This window comes from Columba livia, chromosome 9 (genome assembly GCF_036013475.1).
Source record: "Columba livia isolate bColLiv1 breed racing homer chromosome 9, bColLiv1.pat.W.v2, whole genome shotgun sequence".
NCBI classification, from domain to species: domain Eukaryota; kingdom Metazoa; phylum Chordata; class Aves; order Columbiformes; family Columbidae; genus Columba; species Columba livia.
Window position 1 is genome coordinate 12,574,850 of NC_088610.1, and position 19,420 is coordinate 12,594,269.

At 40.3% G+C, this 19,420-nt stretch overlaps 1 protein-coding gene across 3 annotated transcripts in view; it reads right to left on the reverse strand.

The window, feature by feature from the left end:
• The window catches only part of FNDC3B (fibronectin type III domain containing 3B), a 194,860-nt gene that overhangs the window by 147,428 nt on the left and 28,012 nt on the right, over nt 1–19,420 (reverse strand). For all 3 annotated transcript variants that reach the window (XM_065073843.1, XM_065073842.1, XM_065073841.1), the window contains exons 2-3: nt 8,194–8,332; nt 1,177–1,252 (exon numbers count right to left, since the gene is read on the reverse strand). In XM_065073843.1, the coding sequence (XP_064929915.1) occupies nt 1,177–1,252; nt 8,194–8,304 (187 nt within the window). In that variant the 5' untranslated portion in view covers nt 8,305–8,332. The remainder of the gene's footprint in view (nt 1–1,176; nt 1,253–8,193; nt 8,333–19,420) is intronic.

Here is a 19,420-nt window from a genome sequence, read left to right on the forward strand (position 1 = left end):
AGAGATCACAGGTGCTGGACAATACGATCCACCTCTAACGCTATCCCTGCTGTCAGCAGCAGGTCGGATAAGGTAACATCCAGCAGTCCCTTCTAATCCAAATTTTAATTAAAAGCACAGTCATCTTTGATGAGTACAATTTTAACATTTGATGCACTCTGAGACTCTTTCTTGAGTAGATTTGAAATTCAGTCAAAATACAGGGACAATGCACTAGCTATACAGTTAAACCAACTTTCCCCCCTCATTACTATTGCTTTTTTAGGAAAGGCTTTCGAAAGACAAGCCCACTGAGATCACTGCTTCATTTAAGATCTGGAAAGGATGGGGGAGGCAACACCACCTACTTCCCTTCTCAGAAAAATAAGATAATGGGATAAGCTCAAAAAATATCACTGAAAACAGTATTAACAGTACAGCTATGAAAAGTCTATTGCCTACAATTTTGGTTTAACCTTCCTGTATTTACTGTAGACAGCGCTATACCTAGGGAAACATCTGCTTCACTTCAAAGCTGTATTTGCTGCTAGCTAGAAACTCTCTTCACGGTTATTATTATACAATCTGAAAGGTCTTTTGTTGCTTCTCCTTTCAGACCTGTTAAAAGATTTTGTGTAGGTTCTCTCTTATAAAAAAGACAATCACTATTTATCATATTTTCACAATTTTACCAAGAGGTAAAACACCATATGACTGCTTACATGCTTTTATTCAAAACTGCGCAATTAACCAGCTCTGCTTCTGAAGAATAGATTAAAAATTCCGCTCAAAACCAATCTGACTTCTAAGTACTCTGCGATGTCTGTATTTCCCTGCTCATTTTTTGTCACTCCCAAGGGCTGTATGAAAACAAAATAGTTTTTCCATAGATAGCCACTTCATTTGTCACTAGTTTTCAATTTAACTTGGGATCTCTCATTTCTATTTACTATGTGCATTTACATAAATATTGGTAAATGACTGAACAGCAAGAAAACTCCTGTACTTGGAAGAAATTCATGACTCACTACAAGATATTTAGGTCCTGTAACATGTACAGCAGCCATGTCTGCAGCTTCCCAATCTTAAGTGCTTCATTGTATTTCCAGAACTGCATATCATGTTTTTATAGAGATGAGAGAACAAGTTTTATAGAATGCAAGCAATGCTCATCCACACGTCTGTGTATGCTCTTACCTTGGATGCACTGCAGGGTTCCATCCTCAGCCCTTATTGTAAAGGTTTCACCTGGATTAACTTGAACCAAAAAGACCTGCCAAAAGAAAAACACATTTATTGCACTGTTATCTTCAAAAACTAAATTTCCCCAAACTAACAACTGTGTTATCCTTACTTTGGAGGAAATATGGGGGCAGGGAGGAAACAGACTGGTATGCTACATCTGTGGGTGCCAGCAGAGTCCAAGAGCCGGTAGAGATTTAAAGCATCACCTAAGTTTTCGGAGCTGAAATAAAGATGTAACTCAGTTGTGTGCAGGTGAGAATTATGGTTTCGGGTTCCATCACCAAACTCTTGACAGTGTGTTTAACTTGACCAAATGCTGATAGTCACAAACAAATCTTCAGACAGCTGGCACATGAGAGCAGACAGCACAAACTCCAGCACGCAGCACCAAGCCGTACCAGGGATTCACGTTCACAGGAGTAAGTGGTTTTTTGCAGGATAAGGGGAGCTGACCCACTGCAATTCATCCTTCAGATAACATTAAGAAAAATCCATAGACAAACACACACAGTTCAACAGTTGCACACAGAATAAACTATTTATTTAGTAACAAACATAATTTTTTTTTTTTTTTAATAATCAAAATACCACCCCAGTCTCCCATTGCTCAATTCTGCAGATGATAGGAATGCTACAAAGACCAGGAAACACCAAAACACATTCCAGGTCAGTGCACTTTATAATCATCTTTATTAAATTTCAGGTGCCTATAATCATAGTTTTAAACTTCTTATCTATATTTATTTACTTAATGGAGAGTTTCACTGGGAACCAGTGATCATTCAACCCCGTGCTGTTGCTGTTTGTGAAACTCTTACTCAAATATTTTAAACACACTTCTGTTAACTTTGCTTTGTCAGAAATTCAATCCAAACCTGGATTAATCTTGGTATAAATTGAAAATCTAGATCTATATCTTTTTGTGAAAACTCTCTCTAAATTTAAGTCTGGTCTTTATATTCTGGGATACCTGTAGGCAGAATTTAATCACTCGATCTGGAAATACAGAATTTGAATTAATGTTGTGTTTCTGAATTCCTTAAGCTAAATGCATAAAATAATTATTGCCTAGATGACCTTTTGAATTACAGTAACCCTATAGAAACCATTATTCCAGCTACATTTTTAAAGCACAAGCTGGAAATCAGAAAAATTACACACGGAAGCCATTATTTTGTCTGCAACAATAATTTCTCTGCAAACATGTGGATCTGGTCCAGCATACAGAGCACAATTAATTGTTCAGAAAAGATCAGAGGCACAAAGCCATTCTATCCCTAATCTCCAAACAATCAACATTTAAGTGACAGCATTTAAATGATCTTTTGCTATGAACAGGCATGGATTATCCAAGCCCAGCCGAAAGAAGCGCAGAGCAAAGCAGTGTCATTCAGCTTAAAAAAAAGCCCAACGAACAAACCAGAAACCTGAGTGCAAAGAGGCAAAGAATCATAAAAGTATTTCATTAGTTCATTTGCATTATCTGGCTAAACCAGCAGCATTAAGGCAGTTTATTTATTAACACATTTGATTAACATAAACCAGATGCCCTGGCGCACCATCACACCTTTGGAAGAACTTGGTCCAGCTGCTCAAAATATTACATATATCCTGAGCAGATTGATGTAGATGAAAAAAAATACCTTTCTTTTCCCCAAAGTGAGGAGTTGAGTTTAATGGCAGATAGATCAGAATGGCAGAACCGTGTCATGTACTAAATGACTTAAAAATGGCAGATATAAGACTGATCGTGAGAGAGGGATTCCTCTCACTACACAAGGCACGTGTCTACCCCAGGGTTGGTTATCAGAAGGGTCCGAATTACAAATTCCATTTCAAGGAGTCATTGCAAAGGTCAGTCTCCAGCCCAAGCGCCTGCGTTTGCACGTCTGCAGTTGTGCTTCGAAAAAAATTCCCTGGGCTTTCACATTAAAAACCCTTTCTCAAGATTATATCCCAAATAACAGCTGTTGTTTATGATGGTCAAAATAAAGCAACATTATCCTTGCCTAATTACAGAGCCCAACCTAAACCCTCCCCCAGTGCAACCAGAGAGAGCACACATCCAGTATTAGATAAGGGGCATTTTCCAGCCGATGACCCGATTTGTCCCAATGGCCTCAACCAATAATAGAGGCACATTGTGACTTCTTTTGTTTATATACACTAAGTATGTCAAACTAATTCAAGGATTTCTTTTTCCCATGTCCTCCTAAGCAGCAAAACCATAAGCTGCATTCCAGGCTGCAGAATTTCTCGTTTCTTTCTACTCAAGGGATCTTCATGAGAACGCCTTGTTTCTGAAGCTTTTAATTAAAAAATCTGAGGAAAGCAATAAAAAAAATAAAGCTAAAGATAACATCTTGATTTTAATGAAAACAAACACAGACAATCTTTAATTGCACTGTGACTCTTCCAATATGCATCATCCCCCGGTTTATGAGAGAGCAGCAAGAGGGGAGAGAGCCCGAAAAGTCACTTGGAGCCCAGGCGGTTCGGTGGCCCTGGCAGCACCAGAGGGTACGGCCTGCGGCCCAAGGACAGCCCAGATCAGTTTCAGTCCCCTGGCCTCCTCACATCTGAAAAGCTGGAGCTTGTGACAGCAGCACAGTCCAAAGGCTTTTTATTTTCCATAAAAAGTACTTGGATGTTTGCTTTAGCAGTTTAACCCATTCAGTGTTGAAGCCCAGCCTTACCTGCTGCATTGTCAGAGAAAGCTTGCTATCTCCATAACACTCCTTTTTTGGTTTATTTTGCATTTAAGAATGTTATTATAAAGTCATGTTTGTTAAAACTGATTAATGTTACTAAGCTGCACAGTTACTATAAATATTTATAATCTCTCACACACAATTTGGTAACAATTGCTATGTCCAGACCAAGTCTTCATGACAAGCCAAACCCATGTCACTCACGTCCCCTTGTTCCTGCTATCTGACTCTTGTACCTACTGAGAGCAGGGGAAGAGCCCAATGAACCTGCCAACAAAGTCTAACAGAGGCTTAAAGCTCGGGTTCAGGAATATAGAATTATATACATTGTGGGTAAACAGTCTCATATAAATACAGAAAACGCGATCTGCTAGGGACAAAGGGCATGTGCTATGATGTATTTTGTATAGTGTTGGTTTACTTATACAAGTGGTTTTTTCAGCACACAGAAGAAAATTCACTTTCAGAGCAGACCATCTCCTAACTGCTTTGCTGCAGATCACCTGTGCATCCATGTGATGCAATACAATCCAATGCTTGCTTTAAAACACTTCTACTTTATAAGAACCTTTTCCTTGCTAAGGTCAAACAGCTCCTCGCACTGCTTTGTTGTACTAAAACCCTGCCTTAAGCATTTCCACTGTGGTGGATTTTCCCTTCTCTGTTTAGATATATCACACTTCATAGAGCTGGGGGAGTACGGCATCATAAAAAAAACCATAAAAATTAGTAAATTTGTGTAACAAATTGCTCTGATAAGCAAGGCATTTTAAGATTAATGAAGATCTATTCACTGCACATTTGTGAGAACGGCTTCCCAGTTGGCCCACCAACATCCTTCAGCTAAAATGCCTCCAGAAAAGTTCACATTAGAGACTTCCTAGAGAGCAAACACTGGCCATCAGTTTGCTGAAGTAACTCCCCTGCCACCCATTCTAGTCTAAATGCCTTCTCTAAGACTACTGAATCAGCTTAAAAAGTCAGTATATTTAAACAGAAGGAAATGTCATCATCCTTTATTTTTCATGGATGGATGCTTCTCAGCTCAGGTATCTTAGATGTGTACCAGTTATAATATAACAAGCCTTACATACGTACATATCTCCCCCTCCCACCTAAAAGGGCATTCCTATAAGCATATAAAGAAAAAATTTCAAGAAACTATGAAGAAGTAACTCTAAACTTTGGCACAAAGCTCAATCTCTCAGCTCAGCCCCTATGCAGGTGCAGTACAAACCCGGCCAGCTCAACACTTGCAAGCTCTTGCACAGCACACAGGCTTGTTGTGCTACAGGCAGGTACCAAAACTTGTTCCTCACATCTCCCTTATTCAAAGTGTGTGGCCCCAAAAGACAAGAACTAGCACAAACAGCGCTATATACAGTGTCTGGGCTTGAGCCAAACAGTGGAAAAACAGGGTTTGGTAAATATGCCTTTAGAAAGAGCGGGCAAGCAGAAAACTTGATATACCACTGCAGGTGCAGTGAACAAATCAAGCCAAAATAAAACTTCCCAAGCTAAACTGCCTGGCATTCTGCACAGACGTGCTATGGCACAGTGAGCTGCCCCTCCACTTTATACTCCAAGCTTTTTAGAGCTTGCAGTGGAGTACCTACAGGAAACCACTGAAATTCTTGACCCAAAAGATTAATTATCACTCCCCGAATCCCTACAGGAGTTACAAGTGGATTACAAGCAAAAACAGAGTAAGCAGCAGCTTTGGAAGGGACATGAAAGCATTCAATACAGTCAGCAGTAGTGGAAATTAAGTGTGGGAAACTTTAAAAACAAAACAAAACAAACAAACAAAAAAAAAAGGCCAGTGCTAGAAAGGCCATTTTGGGTAGTCCAGAGAAGAGGGATTACTGTCGAGCAGGCCGAAGCATTCCTAGCTCTGCCCTGTACAGCTCTGCAGCACTTATCGCCAGGAAGATAAACCAAATGAATATTCCTACGCAATTGTCTTACAATACACGACTGTTTACTGGCAGAATTCCCTGTTGCATCCCTCTCCATCTGGCTGCTGACAAAGCTAAGGTGTTTTATCAGCTCCAGTCTGCCCTTTTCCACATATATAAGACCAGGTCTTTTGAGAACAACCTTTTCTCTGAAGCTCAGCATTGCCAGGTACAGCCTATAGCACAGCTCTGCCGTGCTGGCATGGCTGAGGCTTCACGTGTCCTGTGACACGTTATGGTGAGGAACAGCAAGTGCACTCAGAGCACCTCATCAGAGGTGAGTGCTGCCCACCCCAGAGCACGAGGCGCCGATCGCAGTCTGGAAAACTCCGCATGCCTCATCTCCCATCAGCTTCTAACAGACATGTTAATTACACCCTGGAAAAGCACATGCCTTCACAAAATTAGCACCTATTTATTGAGCAACATCAACCATCTTCATTAAGGAAGTCATTCTTATATGAATCAAATCTAAAGACTGCTGTTGCCCTACAAGTAACTAAGATATATCTGAACAAATACACAACAGTCACTTCTACATTATGTCAGAAATAACATTAAGAGCACTTACCATAATCCACTTGCAGCTAGCATATGCATAGATCAAACAAAGCATTTATTCCAGTTTCATTGCATTTTAGAACAGTACATTTAAGTTAAGACATCAACTAAAACATCAGAAATAGGATCAAAATGATAAAGCATAAAGGCTTCTAAGCTTTCAGAAATAGGATGAAAATGATAAAGCATTAAGGCAGGTAAGCTTTCTAGACGACAGACCAAAGAAGCCTCACTAAAAACTGGTATTCCAGCTACAAGTACTTAAAGTGATGAGGTCTACAACCATCATCCAACAAGCATTTATGCAGAAAAGGAACCCAGCCCAGAACTGTTCTGCTGAGTCATATTTGTAAAGCACAGCAAAAGCAACGCACTTCCAGTATATCAGCAATTCTTTTTTCCCCAAATATTAGATAAAGTAGTCCAAAGGCAGTGGAGGCATCTGCCAAGCAAGGCTGCCGAGTCATCACTGATGGGAAAATGCAAAGACTGGACTTAAAGTCACATCTCACAGGAGGGCCCAGAAGACTCCATTTACTCTTTCTGTGATACAGAAAGACCCACTGGACAGTCTAACCTGATAAATGGTTTCCTGCAAGGAAGAAAAGGCATATTTAAGGAACAATTATCCTATCCAATATTAATAAGATTGTTCCTATGCTTAAGTATATGAACATTGGACTTGGTAAACAGAGCCATTAAAAGCTTTCTTTTCTGTTTTTTTCAAGTTGAAGTACACGGTGCAGAAACGACTTTAAAAAAAAAAAAAAAAACAACAATGAAATTCTGCATTGTAGTGAGAACCCAGATAAGCAGACAGACTCAAAGGCTTCCAAAAAAAGCGGAAATTATTCTTCCTCTTGAGGATGGTATAGCTTAAAACATAGCTTAGGTGGAAGAACAAATGATCAAGGGAATGAGAAGTAAGAGAATGACATTTTATATTGATTCATGAAGGACAGCTTTTTTCTACCTTGATTACAAGATTTTGCTGAAATTTTTCAAATCAGGAGGGAACCAAACTGAATAACACAAAAGAATTGCTAGGGTAGATGTTCTACAAAGAGAAAGATTAACCCAAGATGACAGGTTTGTGAACCTATCAACTTATCAGCTTCCACCTCCGGGCTGTATCCTGACATGAAGGCATCCTTATGGTCTTATAATCATCCTACCTACTTCTGATCAACCTTGTTAGAGAATCTCTCTCAGAAAAATATGAAAGCAACTATAAACTTGCCATCCTTCAAAAGCCCACTCAAAATTCACTTCTGCTTCTCTGAGGGTTATAATGAAGCACAGAGTAATACATGGGACTGCTGGGATCAGTACACTTAGATAAGCAAAGAACAGGAGTCATCACAGGACTCTTCTTCAGTTCTCCATTTCCTTCTTTCCCTTTTTTACAACCTCAGCATTTTTAAGTTCTTAAAAGCTCATCACATATTATCATGAGACTAACTTTCTGCAAAGCCCTCGAATCCATAACATTTATATCCATTGTTTCAATCCATCATTTTAACTTCAATGAACACACATGCAAATAATCACATTAAATTTAACAGTGTACCTAAAGCATTGCTTTTAATGTGTTTCCAGTGTAAGGGCAGATTTCTGCCTTCCAGAAAATACTCTGCCCTCCCCAGTGCTAGGGAAAACCACCTTCCTGATCTTCAAAATCCCACGGTCGCCAAGAAATAGTTTATTTAAACCATCCATTTTCTGCAAAGCTGACTGACCTGCTGTGATCCATCGCCATTCACGATGTGAGGCATCATGGCTACTTCTCCGTTCAGCAACGGTGGCAGCTCCAGCGGAATTTGGTCAGTCATCATCATTGTGACGTACATTCATGGAGAATTTTCCTCAACGGGCTTCCTGCAAGAGAAGCATCAGTTAAAGACCCTGGAAAACCCACTTGTACTTTAGAAGGTCACTGGTATCTGTGTGCATTTTGCAACCTAAGCAGGATACCTGCTTTTGTAACAGGCTGCATATGGGAACTTGAGGCATTTAATGGAGGTTTTAACTGTCAGATCAAGAGCATGGGAGGTCAAGTTTCCATGCAAGACTTCAAAATCAACTAGCCAGATTTCCACTCATTCCCATTACTTAATGTCCAGCCCTCGTTTCACAGCTGAAATGGGCAAGTTCCAAGAGACTTAGAATGAGATTTGCTCTGTTCCTAAAAATCAGCACCCTTCATACTACCAGAGCTCTTGGAACTACAGAATCTGCATGATTAAAGTGTCACATCACTTGCACTCAATATCCACAGTTCAAAGCCAAACTCCTTTATTTTCTTTCTACGGCCCTGTGAACAGTGAGAACTGCCACCTGTACCTGATTTCCACAAAAGCACGAAGTACCTGATTTCCACTTAATCATGATCCAAAGGAGAACGGTTTTTACTGGAGCAGGAAGCACAGCACATCCCCACGCTTTAAACACCTTGTGCTATACAGGAAACCACAGAGCAGGATGGAAAATCTCACTTGAAAGTTTGTGAAGAATCACACACCACTTCCAGCACACCCTCCCCCTTGACAGCTAATTGCTGTGATATGTAAGCATCACTAAAAACAGAGGGAAATTGCTTTGTAAAAGCAAGTCTTAATTCAGCATTAAGAGTACTATCATACTGTTTCATGGGGCAATAATTCAATTCTTTAGTGAATAATATAGATGACCTAATCACATAATTTATCTATAGTTCTGCACAAGAACTCCTAAGCAAAGCAACCTTGCAGGTCCAGCACTGATTGGGCAGCCTCCTTACTACTTCTTATGCCAGAGAATCCTGAAGTCCTCCCAAATAATTTCATATACATCACAAATCCAAGTTAGAAAAAAAATACACTGTGACTTAGGTGACTGGTAACAGCCAAGTAATCAGCTGGCACAAGACCACCAGAGTATAGGGGAATTTTTGGCAAAGAGCAACAGGGAAATCCCCACTCACAAGGACAGTGTTGTGGGATCAGGTATTACCATGGAGCGCCCGATCACAGAGCCATAAACTGGGAATTTAACTCACCTGCTCTGGAGGGAACTGAGGGCTGAGCCAACCTCGCCAGGGCTGGAGCAGTTCCACCGGCTCTGCGGGCTGCAGAACTGACACCCCAAACCTGCTCTGCCCCCGGTGCTGCTAGGATCTAAGTTCACATTTAAAAATACTGGTTTAAACAACTAAGTTAGGAATCATGCTGAAATATGTTGCCTTCATTTTCAGTGACCTCTTCCAGAGCTCATGGCAACTCTGTCACCTGCAGAGCCACTCAATGATCAGAAATATCAGCCTGACCAGGAGTTGCTACTCAAGCTCCTGAAGAGGACCACTTGGGTGATTTAAAAGTGATGGGGTGCCCACATAGAATGACTCACATCTCTCTCTTCATTCTTGACCCCTTCACATCTAAGTAGTACCAGAAGACTAAAAGTGCATTTGTTTTTCAGAAGTGCAAACTTAGCCCTGTTACCTTCAGCCACACATCTCAAGACCAGCACTTTTAATTTATCTCTGTACCAAATTTAGCATGACTCTCACAGCTTTCTCCAATGTTCTTATCGGTGTGAAAACACCACTTTTCTAATCATCACTCCACTGAGAAATAAACAGATGCAATCTATTTTCATCCATCTCTAAATGAAAACCCTCCTTTTATTTGAGACTTAATTACAGGACAGAAGTTCTCGGAAAGCTTGAGGCACAGTTATCAGGAGGACATTACATCCACAGCTGGGTTTCAAGTCCCATCCCCTGCCTGCATCAACTGCTTTGTTCCAGAGCCTGGCAGTGTTTTAGTCCTGCTGTCACCACTACCCTGAATAACCTGCCCTGCAGTGCATATAGCCATGGAGTAAGGAATAAGGACACTTGCTGAACCCTCCTGTAGTCCACAGGATCTGCTCTCTGATCCAGCATGCATCCAGCGGTGACCAAAGCCTCCCTGGCTCGGACATTCAAAGCTCTGACCTAATCGTTACGTGGGCTACAGAAATCTGTCCAACAGCCCAGAAGCTTTGCTCAACACATTTTCCCCCTGAAGTTTTGCAATGTTTGGAGCTTTTTGGAGCCTTTTGCTTCTCATTACTTCAGAGTCTCAGGTTTTAATTTTGACAAACACCCAAGTCCACAAGCAATATTCATAAAGGGTTGGGGCTTGGGGGTGGAGGGAAGGGAGTGGGGCAGTGTGATTTGGGGTTTGGCTTGTTTAAAATGATGACAAAGAAGAGAATGAGAGTTTCTGAACTATTTCTTAAATGCTTGGGATTAAGAAAAGGACTGAAAAAGCCCAATACTGAGCACCAATGAGAAGACTGGCATCAGCAGCTTTCAATGGAAACAGGTTCACTTAGTCAACAGCCAGCTGTACCTCAAACTATATGGGCTATACATGTAATTATGTATCTATAGTTTTTCCTGTGTGTATATATATTCATATATAAAAAAATTAATTAGGATTATTTTAAAAGAATGAAATGTTCACAGGAACTCTTTTAAACCCATGGAAAACAGGACACTCCCTTCCCCAAATAAATGACATGTTAATCTAGTCCAAATCTGAAAGCTCCAGTTTTAACGGAGTTTAAGCGTCATGCTGATTCTACTTTCTTAAGCAAAAAAGCCAGACTGTAGCTTGAAGCTACATATTTTCCTAGTAATAATTCCATTCCAGGCACAACAACCAATATGTTGACATTTATTTGCTACAGTCATTATTTAAAGTTTTGCAGCTGCATTCCTTTTGCTTTATTAATGTTTTGTCACAGCCATGTCTACACTTGCCTCACTTTAAGGGGGGGGGGGGGGGGGGGGGGGGGAAGATGAATAAAAAAGAAAAATAAATAAGGGCTTTATTTGTCAGGTCTGGTACAACCCCACCATAAGTAATGCCAGCAACAGTACTGGCTACATGGCACAGTTGGCCACGGGCCTCTTGGTTTTTTTAGCAGTGTTTCACATAGATGCACACCACGCAGAGTTATATGAGATGGAGTTAAAGCAGCTACTGTGAGACTAGCAGACCTCACATTGAAGCCAAAGCCTTTGGAAAGGACTTAATGCACTATTTTAGCTTATTTGCCCATCCATCCTACTTAGAACAGATTTATTCACCATGCATTCACACCCCTCCTAAACCTTAGCATTTCCCCCACAGGGGATGCTCATGTAAGCAAACTTGATTAATACAAAGAAGGTGAGGTTTGAACACAAGAGTTTTCTTTTTCCTGTAAATTCAGGAACATTGCTGGAAGAAAACACCAGACAAAGACTCAAAGAGCCAGGCCACATTTCAGGATATGAGAAGTCTTCCTTAGCTAAAATATGAACTGCCAAATACTAACCCACAGCCTTTTTTTTTTTTTTTTTCCAGGTACTAACTCAAATTTGGGGTTTTGTCTAGAAAGCTGACTATATTTAAATTTTAAAAAAGATATTTCCTGTGCGTCTACATTCCCTAGGTTTGGCTGGGACAGATCACAGCAATGCCAACGTGGAGCAAAAGCTGCATCTCCGTCTCGCTACCTCCAGGAACACGGGAAATCACAGTTTCCCATCTTCCTGTAGAGCAAGGAACAAGAAATAATGATTCAAGTTTCATGTTTCCCTCCCCAAACCAAATTTCCAAGCCTTTTGATGTCTGCAAGTTACTGTTACAAACCTGATTTTCAATTCAGTTCTGTAGTCTTCTGCTCATCAAAATGATTAAATTAATTCAATATGTGAATAACTAATACATAAATTAGTTGCACATGGAACTAGAAAGAAAACTAAAACACACAGAAGAATAAACTATCTAAAAACCAATGTCCATGTATGGTGAATTTATATGACCCAACAGGTTACGTCAGAGTTCTCTTGAAATTCCAAAAGCAGTGCGAACCACGTCAAGATACCCAAGACCTACTTTTCCTAGAAAGTTCCACCCATGCTATTAATGGGGCGATAAGCCAAGAACATTTTTCTTTTTGTGATTTTTTTTCCCCACCTTCTGTCTTTTACAAAGCCGAAGAACCTTTTCCAGCTACGGGAGACAAATTCAGAGAACCTGGCAAAAGCAAGAGGAGCTCTGAACACACAGTCCTGTGACTGCTCTCTGCAGCAGACCATTAAAAGCTACTAAACAGAATGTTCTTCTTCCTTATCAGAATCATCTGGAACTACAAAAGTTGTACTACAAAGATGACATTTCTGATACCTAGCAGAGCCACATATCCTGATTTAATATACAACAAAAATCCAGGAGTAAACACACATTTGCACTCATGCAGTGCTTACTTAGGCTTATTCTGATTGATTAGAAAAGTACATAATGTATAAAGAGTAAGAGGCTATACCAACTTCAAGCCTAGCATTACTGTAGAAAATATTTAAAACACAGTATAAAACTTCAAAACAGGAAAAATTTTCTCTTTCCAGACTAAAAAAAACACCTTACAATTTCAACATAATGAAGTTCATACACAGACATGCATGCAAACACACACAAGCCCAAACAGTGCATACAGCAACAATTAATAAACACGCAAACAAAAAATCCTCCAATTTTCTACAAGATGTGTCCTTGGACATGACAGGGACTTTGTGGCCCAGCCACCTCCTGAGGCAGCTGTGACCATGGCCCCTCCTGGCCCCCTGCCACATCACTGAACCACTCCATACATTTCTCAACCTGCTTTCCTTGAGATCAGGCTCAAATGCTACTCAGCAATGGCAACCATGAGAGAAAGCCAGAGGGCTGCTGGTGCTCAAGCTTCCTAAATTCAGGATAAATATCTAATTGTTACCATCAGTAGCCATAAGCTACCCTGCCTTTATAACAAACCCCAGAAATTACACGGTCTTGGCATATACGGTACACAGGTGTCCAGTTCCCCGCAAAGAAAATTACATAACGCATTGCTTGTAGAATAACAGAATAACTTATGCTGGAAGAGACCCTCAAGACAGTAGAGTCCAACCATAACCTAAATCTGGCACTGAACCGTGTCCCTAAGAACCTCATCTACATGTCTGTTAAACACCTCCAGGGATGGTGACTCCACCACTTCCCTGGGCAGCCTGTTCCAATGCCTGACAACCCTTTCTGTGAAGAAATGTCTCCTAATATCCAGTCTGAACCTTCCCTGGAACAACTTGAAGCCATTTCCTCTTTTCCTATCACTTGTCACTTGGGAGAAGAGACCAACGCCCTCCATGCTAAAACATGGCTTCAAAGACGACAGAACCCATTACCCAACAAAATATAGCTTTCTTGAAACAGAAATTTTCTCCACTAATTCTTCAAAATCATAAAACACATCCCATTGAGGCTGCAGAGAGAAGAAGAGGCTTGGGTCAAAACCTTTTTTTAAAAAAAATATCAGCTTATATAGTCTAATATGAGCTCCTTTCTACTACCTTAGTTTTATATGTGTAAGTATGTATATGAGCCCCTCTTCTACCATTCTACATGTAATGGCTGATCTTGCACAGTGGTTGACACACTGAGCAGAGAAGGAATTCAACTCATCAGCAGCTTCCTTGGTAGTTTAAAATGATGGGAAAAGCCAGTTCAGGTATGATATCACAAGTCAAAGTCTTTGATGATCTAACTGAGCTAATGACCAGCAGTTGCTTAAAATGTGACTGTTTCTCCTCCCCACCAGCCATTTCCCCAGGCTTGTCCTGGGGCACACTAGGTTCTGCAAGAGGGATGTTCAGAAATTGGCAGTCCTCTAACTAGAGGAGGAAATATTTGCGATATCTGATCTGCATCCTCCAAATCACATCCTAATAATACAATCAGCCCAAACCCTCTATCATCATCTGCAGAGTCAGCTGTAACACAGACAGGTTCCCCCATCTACTGCGCTATATCGATCCTCAGATACTTGTGTTGTTATAACTGGGACAAGAGGAAGTAGGAGTTGCTAAAAATGGTTAAAAAGGATGTATGGAATAATGGGTCACGTCAGAGGGAGTCCCACTTACCACCGAGAAGTCAAACATAGTTTTAGAAAGACAAAGAAGACTCAAGTATTTCTAGAAGTAGTCTCACTTAAGGGAGTAAATAAAGTGAAATGCAATCGAAATAAGAAAATCCTTTTGTGTTTAGCTGCAGCCATTACCTGCAGCACAGATTATTATTCCATAAAAGGAAATATTCTTGGAACCATTTGCTATTTTCCAGAAGTTCACACGTCTAATTGAAGAATCATATCAAAGTCTGGTATGTCAGATCACATCAGTGTTGCTCATTATGCAGTTGAAAAAAATGGATGCTTTTTCCAGAGATATTTTGAACCATATCCACCAGAGAAAAATAACTAAGGAAAAAATTGCACATACGTACAAACAGAATATGCACACACACATCCATAAATTTAATTGTATGCACACATATCAGACACTGAGAATTTAGGAGTACAGGACCCACTAGGAAGGCTCCAAATGAGAAGTGCTGCTTCTGCACATCACTGTCGATGCTGGTGTTTGCACGCAAGAGACAGAAGCGCTTACACACAACCCCGCTCTCCTATTGTATTTTGTACACCACACGCTGAAATTTCAGATTAATTAAAACATACATAACGTAATCATATTTTCACTGAAAAGCAGAGCGGTAAATATAGGTGCTTTCAAGAGACTCTTGCCATGGCTTGCCACTTGAATTCAAAAAGGAGTGGTAATAATTGTTCATGTAGAAAAGCCCCTTGAGACATGAGCAGTACCTGGAGGTATGCACACAGATGGTTGGTCAAGGCACAAACAGTCTGGAATTTGTCTTGTCTGATGTGTGTTCATTAGTTTAGTTAAATCACATCCGTCTGAAGAGCGATTGAAACCTGAAAGCATTCTTTCTCTGTTTAATTGCAAACATGGTAGATTAATTTGAAAGTATCCAAACAGATGGGCTGCTTCTAGCCGTTTCGATGAAATATACGCAATTTTTAAAAACTGTTATGACAAAGAAAACAGATTAGAGGGAATGCATACCTACAAAGCTCACTGGTGTTTTACAAAGAGGCAATAAAATGCCTGCTGCTTGTTCTCTGTGCCAGTTCACTGACAAGAAGGCCACCAGTAGCTGGATCCTATCTCCACTAGGCTGAAAAGCATAAACATCCTCTGAAAACTTAACCACAGTAATTCATCAGCGGGTTTATTCTCCTCTAGTTTATTTTTATTTTAAGTAACAACACATTTCAATGTCCATAATACATTCCATCTCTAAAGATGGCATTATCAGCGCTATTCAACTCTATAGGGGATCAAGTAAAGTTAACAGTGTTTTTCCTCACACTGGTGTGAGATTTTTAAGGGAACTCTCCAAAGGGTAACCATATGGTGATTTTGGGTAATTTGCATTTATTTAAACCTATAATTTGACCTCACATTTTCAAGATTTGAAATTCCATTATTCTAATGAACAACAATTTTGCAATGCAAACAGCTGCATATCCCTCACAGGAAATATTTATAATTTAGGAACAGGCAAACTACAAAAAAAAAAAAAGTCCCCGAGCTCAATATTGGGACAAAGTGCAATAACCAAGTAACTTCAAAGATGTACCAGAAGCAAGTGTCAAGAACGGGGAAATCAGGTGAAACAGCATCACACAGGAGTATCTTATTTCAAGGCAAGTACAACTAATCGGCATATAGTAGCTCTGGTGAAATACCAGCATAAAGCAAGCTGGTGCACAAGAGTCTTTTACTAAAGGAAAACTTCACATCACTGTTTTTCTTTTTTTCCGCCTTGGTTTTCTTGTGAAAACTTGAGTAGGAAAAGCCAGCCTATCCTCCTCCCATGTGCCCTGAAGGCTGTCATATTTGGGTGAAAACATAATGGCATTAGACTTCAGTGAATAAAATACACCAGTGGTTAAGTAGATCCCTAATAATTTTATTAAGCTTATATTAGATATGGCTAAGCAAAGCCACAGGCAGATGAGCTAATCCAATGACTTAACAGCAATCTCACTTCTGCAAACAGTATTATAGCTGCAAATTCATCTGCTGCTCCAGAACCAATTCTGAAATATGCAAACAAACCACGGTTACAGCCTGCACCGCTGGCCTAAGAGCACGCTAGAAATAGAGGAAATTTGTATAGAATTCTTTCTCACCATTTGGGCTTGTGTGTCTGCGTTTTCTTCAATCTAAAAATTAAGTTAGTCATTTTGGCTATTTATAATCCTTTCCTTCTCCCAAGCCTGCACATCTTTCTTTCCTCACCTTCCTCTGTATTAATCACAACAGATAAAAGGGACTAACAGGTACACAGCAAATCTCTTTATTCCCCCTCCTTCAATTGGATTAAGTGATATAGTTGCAAAAATAGAAAAGTTCTCAGGCACACAGTTCTCACAGCATTTCACTGCACTGAGCAGCAGTAGGCTGAGGTTAACTCTTCTTGCACAACAGTGGTGAATTTTTCCTCCCCACAATTTGCTTTTTCTTTTAATTTATATTAAGTTTTTGCATTTAATAAAGTTTAATTATAAAAGTTGCCCTGGCACAAAATACCTTAAATAGCAACTACTTTAAATATATATATATATATATATTTTTTTTTTAAAACGGAAATTAATTTATACTATTCCAAAAATATAAGAGATAATCTACCCTCACAGAAACATTTTGGTAAGAGTTCTGGGTGCTGATCAGTCGACAGCTGTAGATACTCGAACAACTGCCCTCGGCCCCTACTGTGTTCCAAAATTTCCATCTGCCACCTCCCAATCTGCCAACAATACTTTTCAGGTTCCCTGCACTCTATATTGCCTCTGACAAAAGCAATTTGTAAGTGAAACTCACAACGTGACAGAAGATATTCCATGAGCTTAAACACTGTTTCAAGCAAATACCAAGTTATTCCAACTATTTGCTTGGAGGATGACCAAACTCCTTCAATGCAGACCTACACCTGTCTACAATTTGGCCCCAATCCTGCACACGTTTGCACTAAGGTATGTCCTTATGCACTCTTAATAGTTTTATTAGCGGGACGCATCAGTCCTGAACTCCCCAGGATCGGGCTGTGACCCCATGCACATGCCCACAAAAATCTCTAGGCGAAGCACAAAGGTGCAAGTCAGATAAGGCATACGCTTCATCTGTTTGCTTTCTTCTTCTATTTAATAGCCAAAGAATTAATCACAGTTAGAGGTTGATAAGTAGAACATTTGGTGATAAATACCCTCCCCCACTTCAGCTCTGCTCTCAGAAATAATCATCCCTCTGCAATAATATCACAAAGACCTTGGTTATCTCTTCTAGAGTTCCTGTGCAGTGGAGAATCTACTGAAATCAATGGGGTGGGTTCTTTCTTTTTTTTACCGCTAATGAAACTCCACAGAAAAAAAAAAAAGATATCTATCATATCAATCTGCAGCCCTTGAAAAGCACGCATACCAAATTCCATTCACAACAAGGTTTCAGCACACCTTTGTGCAAGGCAAACTTTGTCGTTGTCGCCATTCACCGCTAACCTGACTCCGGGCTGACGCTGCGCTGACAAAGTGGCTCATTGTGTTATTGTGGGAAACGGCTCCGGAGAGATCTCCCATTCCGGCCAGGACCGAAGAACAGGCATTCACACGGAGCGGCCGCTGCAAGGGAGCACCCTGGATGGCTGCCGGAGACAATTCTCATGTAGAGGGAAAGCCGAGCCCATTATCATCGCGCTCACAGGATCTAAGTGCCTAAACTCCATGATTAACAAAAAACTCAACCCCAAACCCACCATCCAAACCCCATCACTCTACAACTTCTCAGCATCAGGGGAAAAAGTTCATTTAAAGTTTTGTTTCACCATCCTTCACTTTGACAGAGCTTTTCTGAACTGCTTCATGAAAAAGAACATAGTATACTACCTCAGAAGGTTTCTCTTCATTTGAGCAAGCCAGGAATTCATTTTAAACAAACAAACAAAACCTAAAACCTTCAAACAAAAAGGAAACCACACACGCACACACAAAATCATCAAATAATTGTTCAGTTTTCAACTGAGTCATTTTTGTATCCAGCACCTTACAGGAAAGAAGCCTCTACTACTACAGGTATCTGATTTTTCTCCCCACTGATAATACAGCATCAAGGAACCAAAACCACTGAATCTTTAGATGCAACAGAGTACTAGGAGGCTTTGTTTTCTTTAAGATGGGAAAACATAGAGTCTCTATCTAGAGAGAAAGTACTGAGCCACCATGATGTTGAATATGCCAACTGATGCAGCTGTAAAGCTCAAGTTTATCTATGAAATGGTTTTAAAGGACAAACCGTTGGGTTTTGTAACCTGTCTGAAATGGGGCACAGTTTGTAACGCAGACTGGAGGAGAAATGAAGTTCTGTTGATAGAGACAGCCCAGTTACCAGCACTCAAGTTGTCTGTATCTTATTTAATCCTGAATCCTCACCCTTCTGACCAAGTTAATTCCTACTCTCCGTCCATGCATTCGGGCAAAGGAAGGCTGAAAATTCTCCTCAAGAAAAATAAATTGGTATTGTTCTGTGATAATAAGCAACACAGTGAAGTGCTGGACAACTTGCATTCTGACGTTACTTTAACAAACTACCCCAAACCCAGCAGTGTTGGTTAAAAGGCGGCCACATAGCCCAGCGCCCTGGGGAGATGCTCTCCCCTCCGCCTGCTCTGGGTGCAGGCAGAAGGCAACAGCCCCAAACCTATGAACTCCCAGTTATAGGAGTTACTCATTAATAAGCTATAAAGTTTTGCTAATTCAAATTTCTTAATATTTTACCTGGTGACTTTGATACTACAGCTTTCAGCATTAGCAGAACATGAGATGCAATAGCGGCACAGAAAAGTTATCAACAAACCTTACATTTCAGAAATTCTTCATCATATGAAAAATATCTAGATTTAAGAGAATTCTCTTAGGACCTAGAACAAGCAGCACACACCTTGCAGTTCAGAGCACACTGCTCATCTGGCTCCTTTGGGAATAACCCCA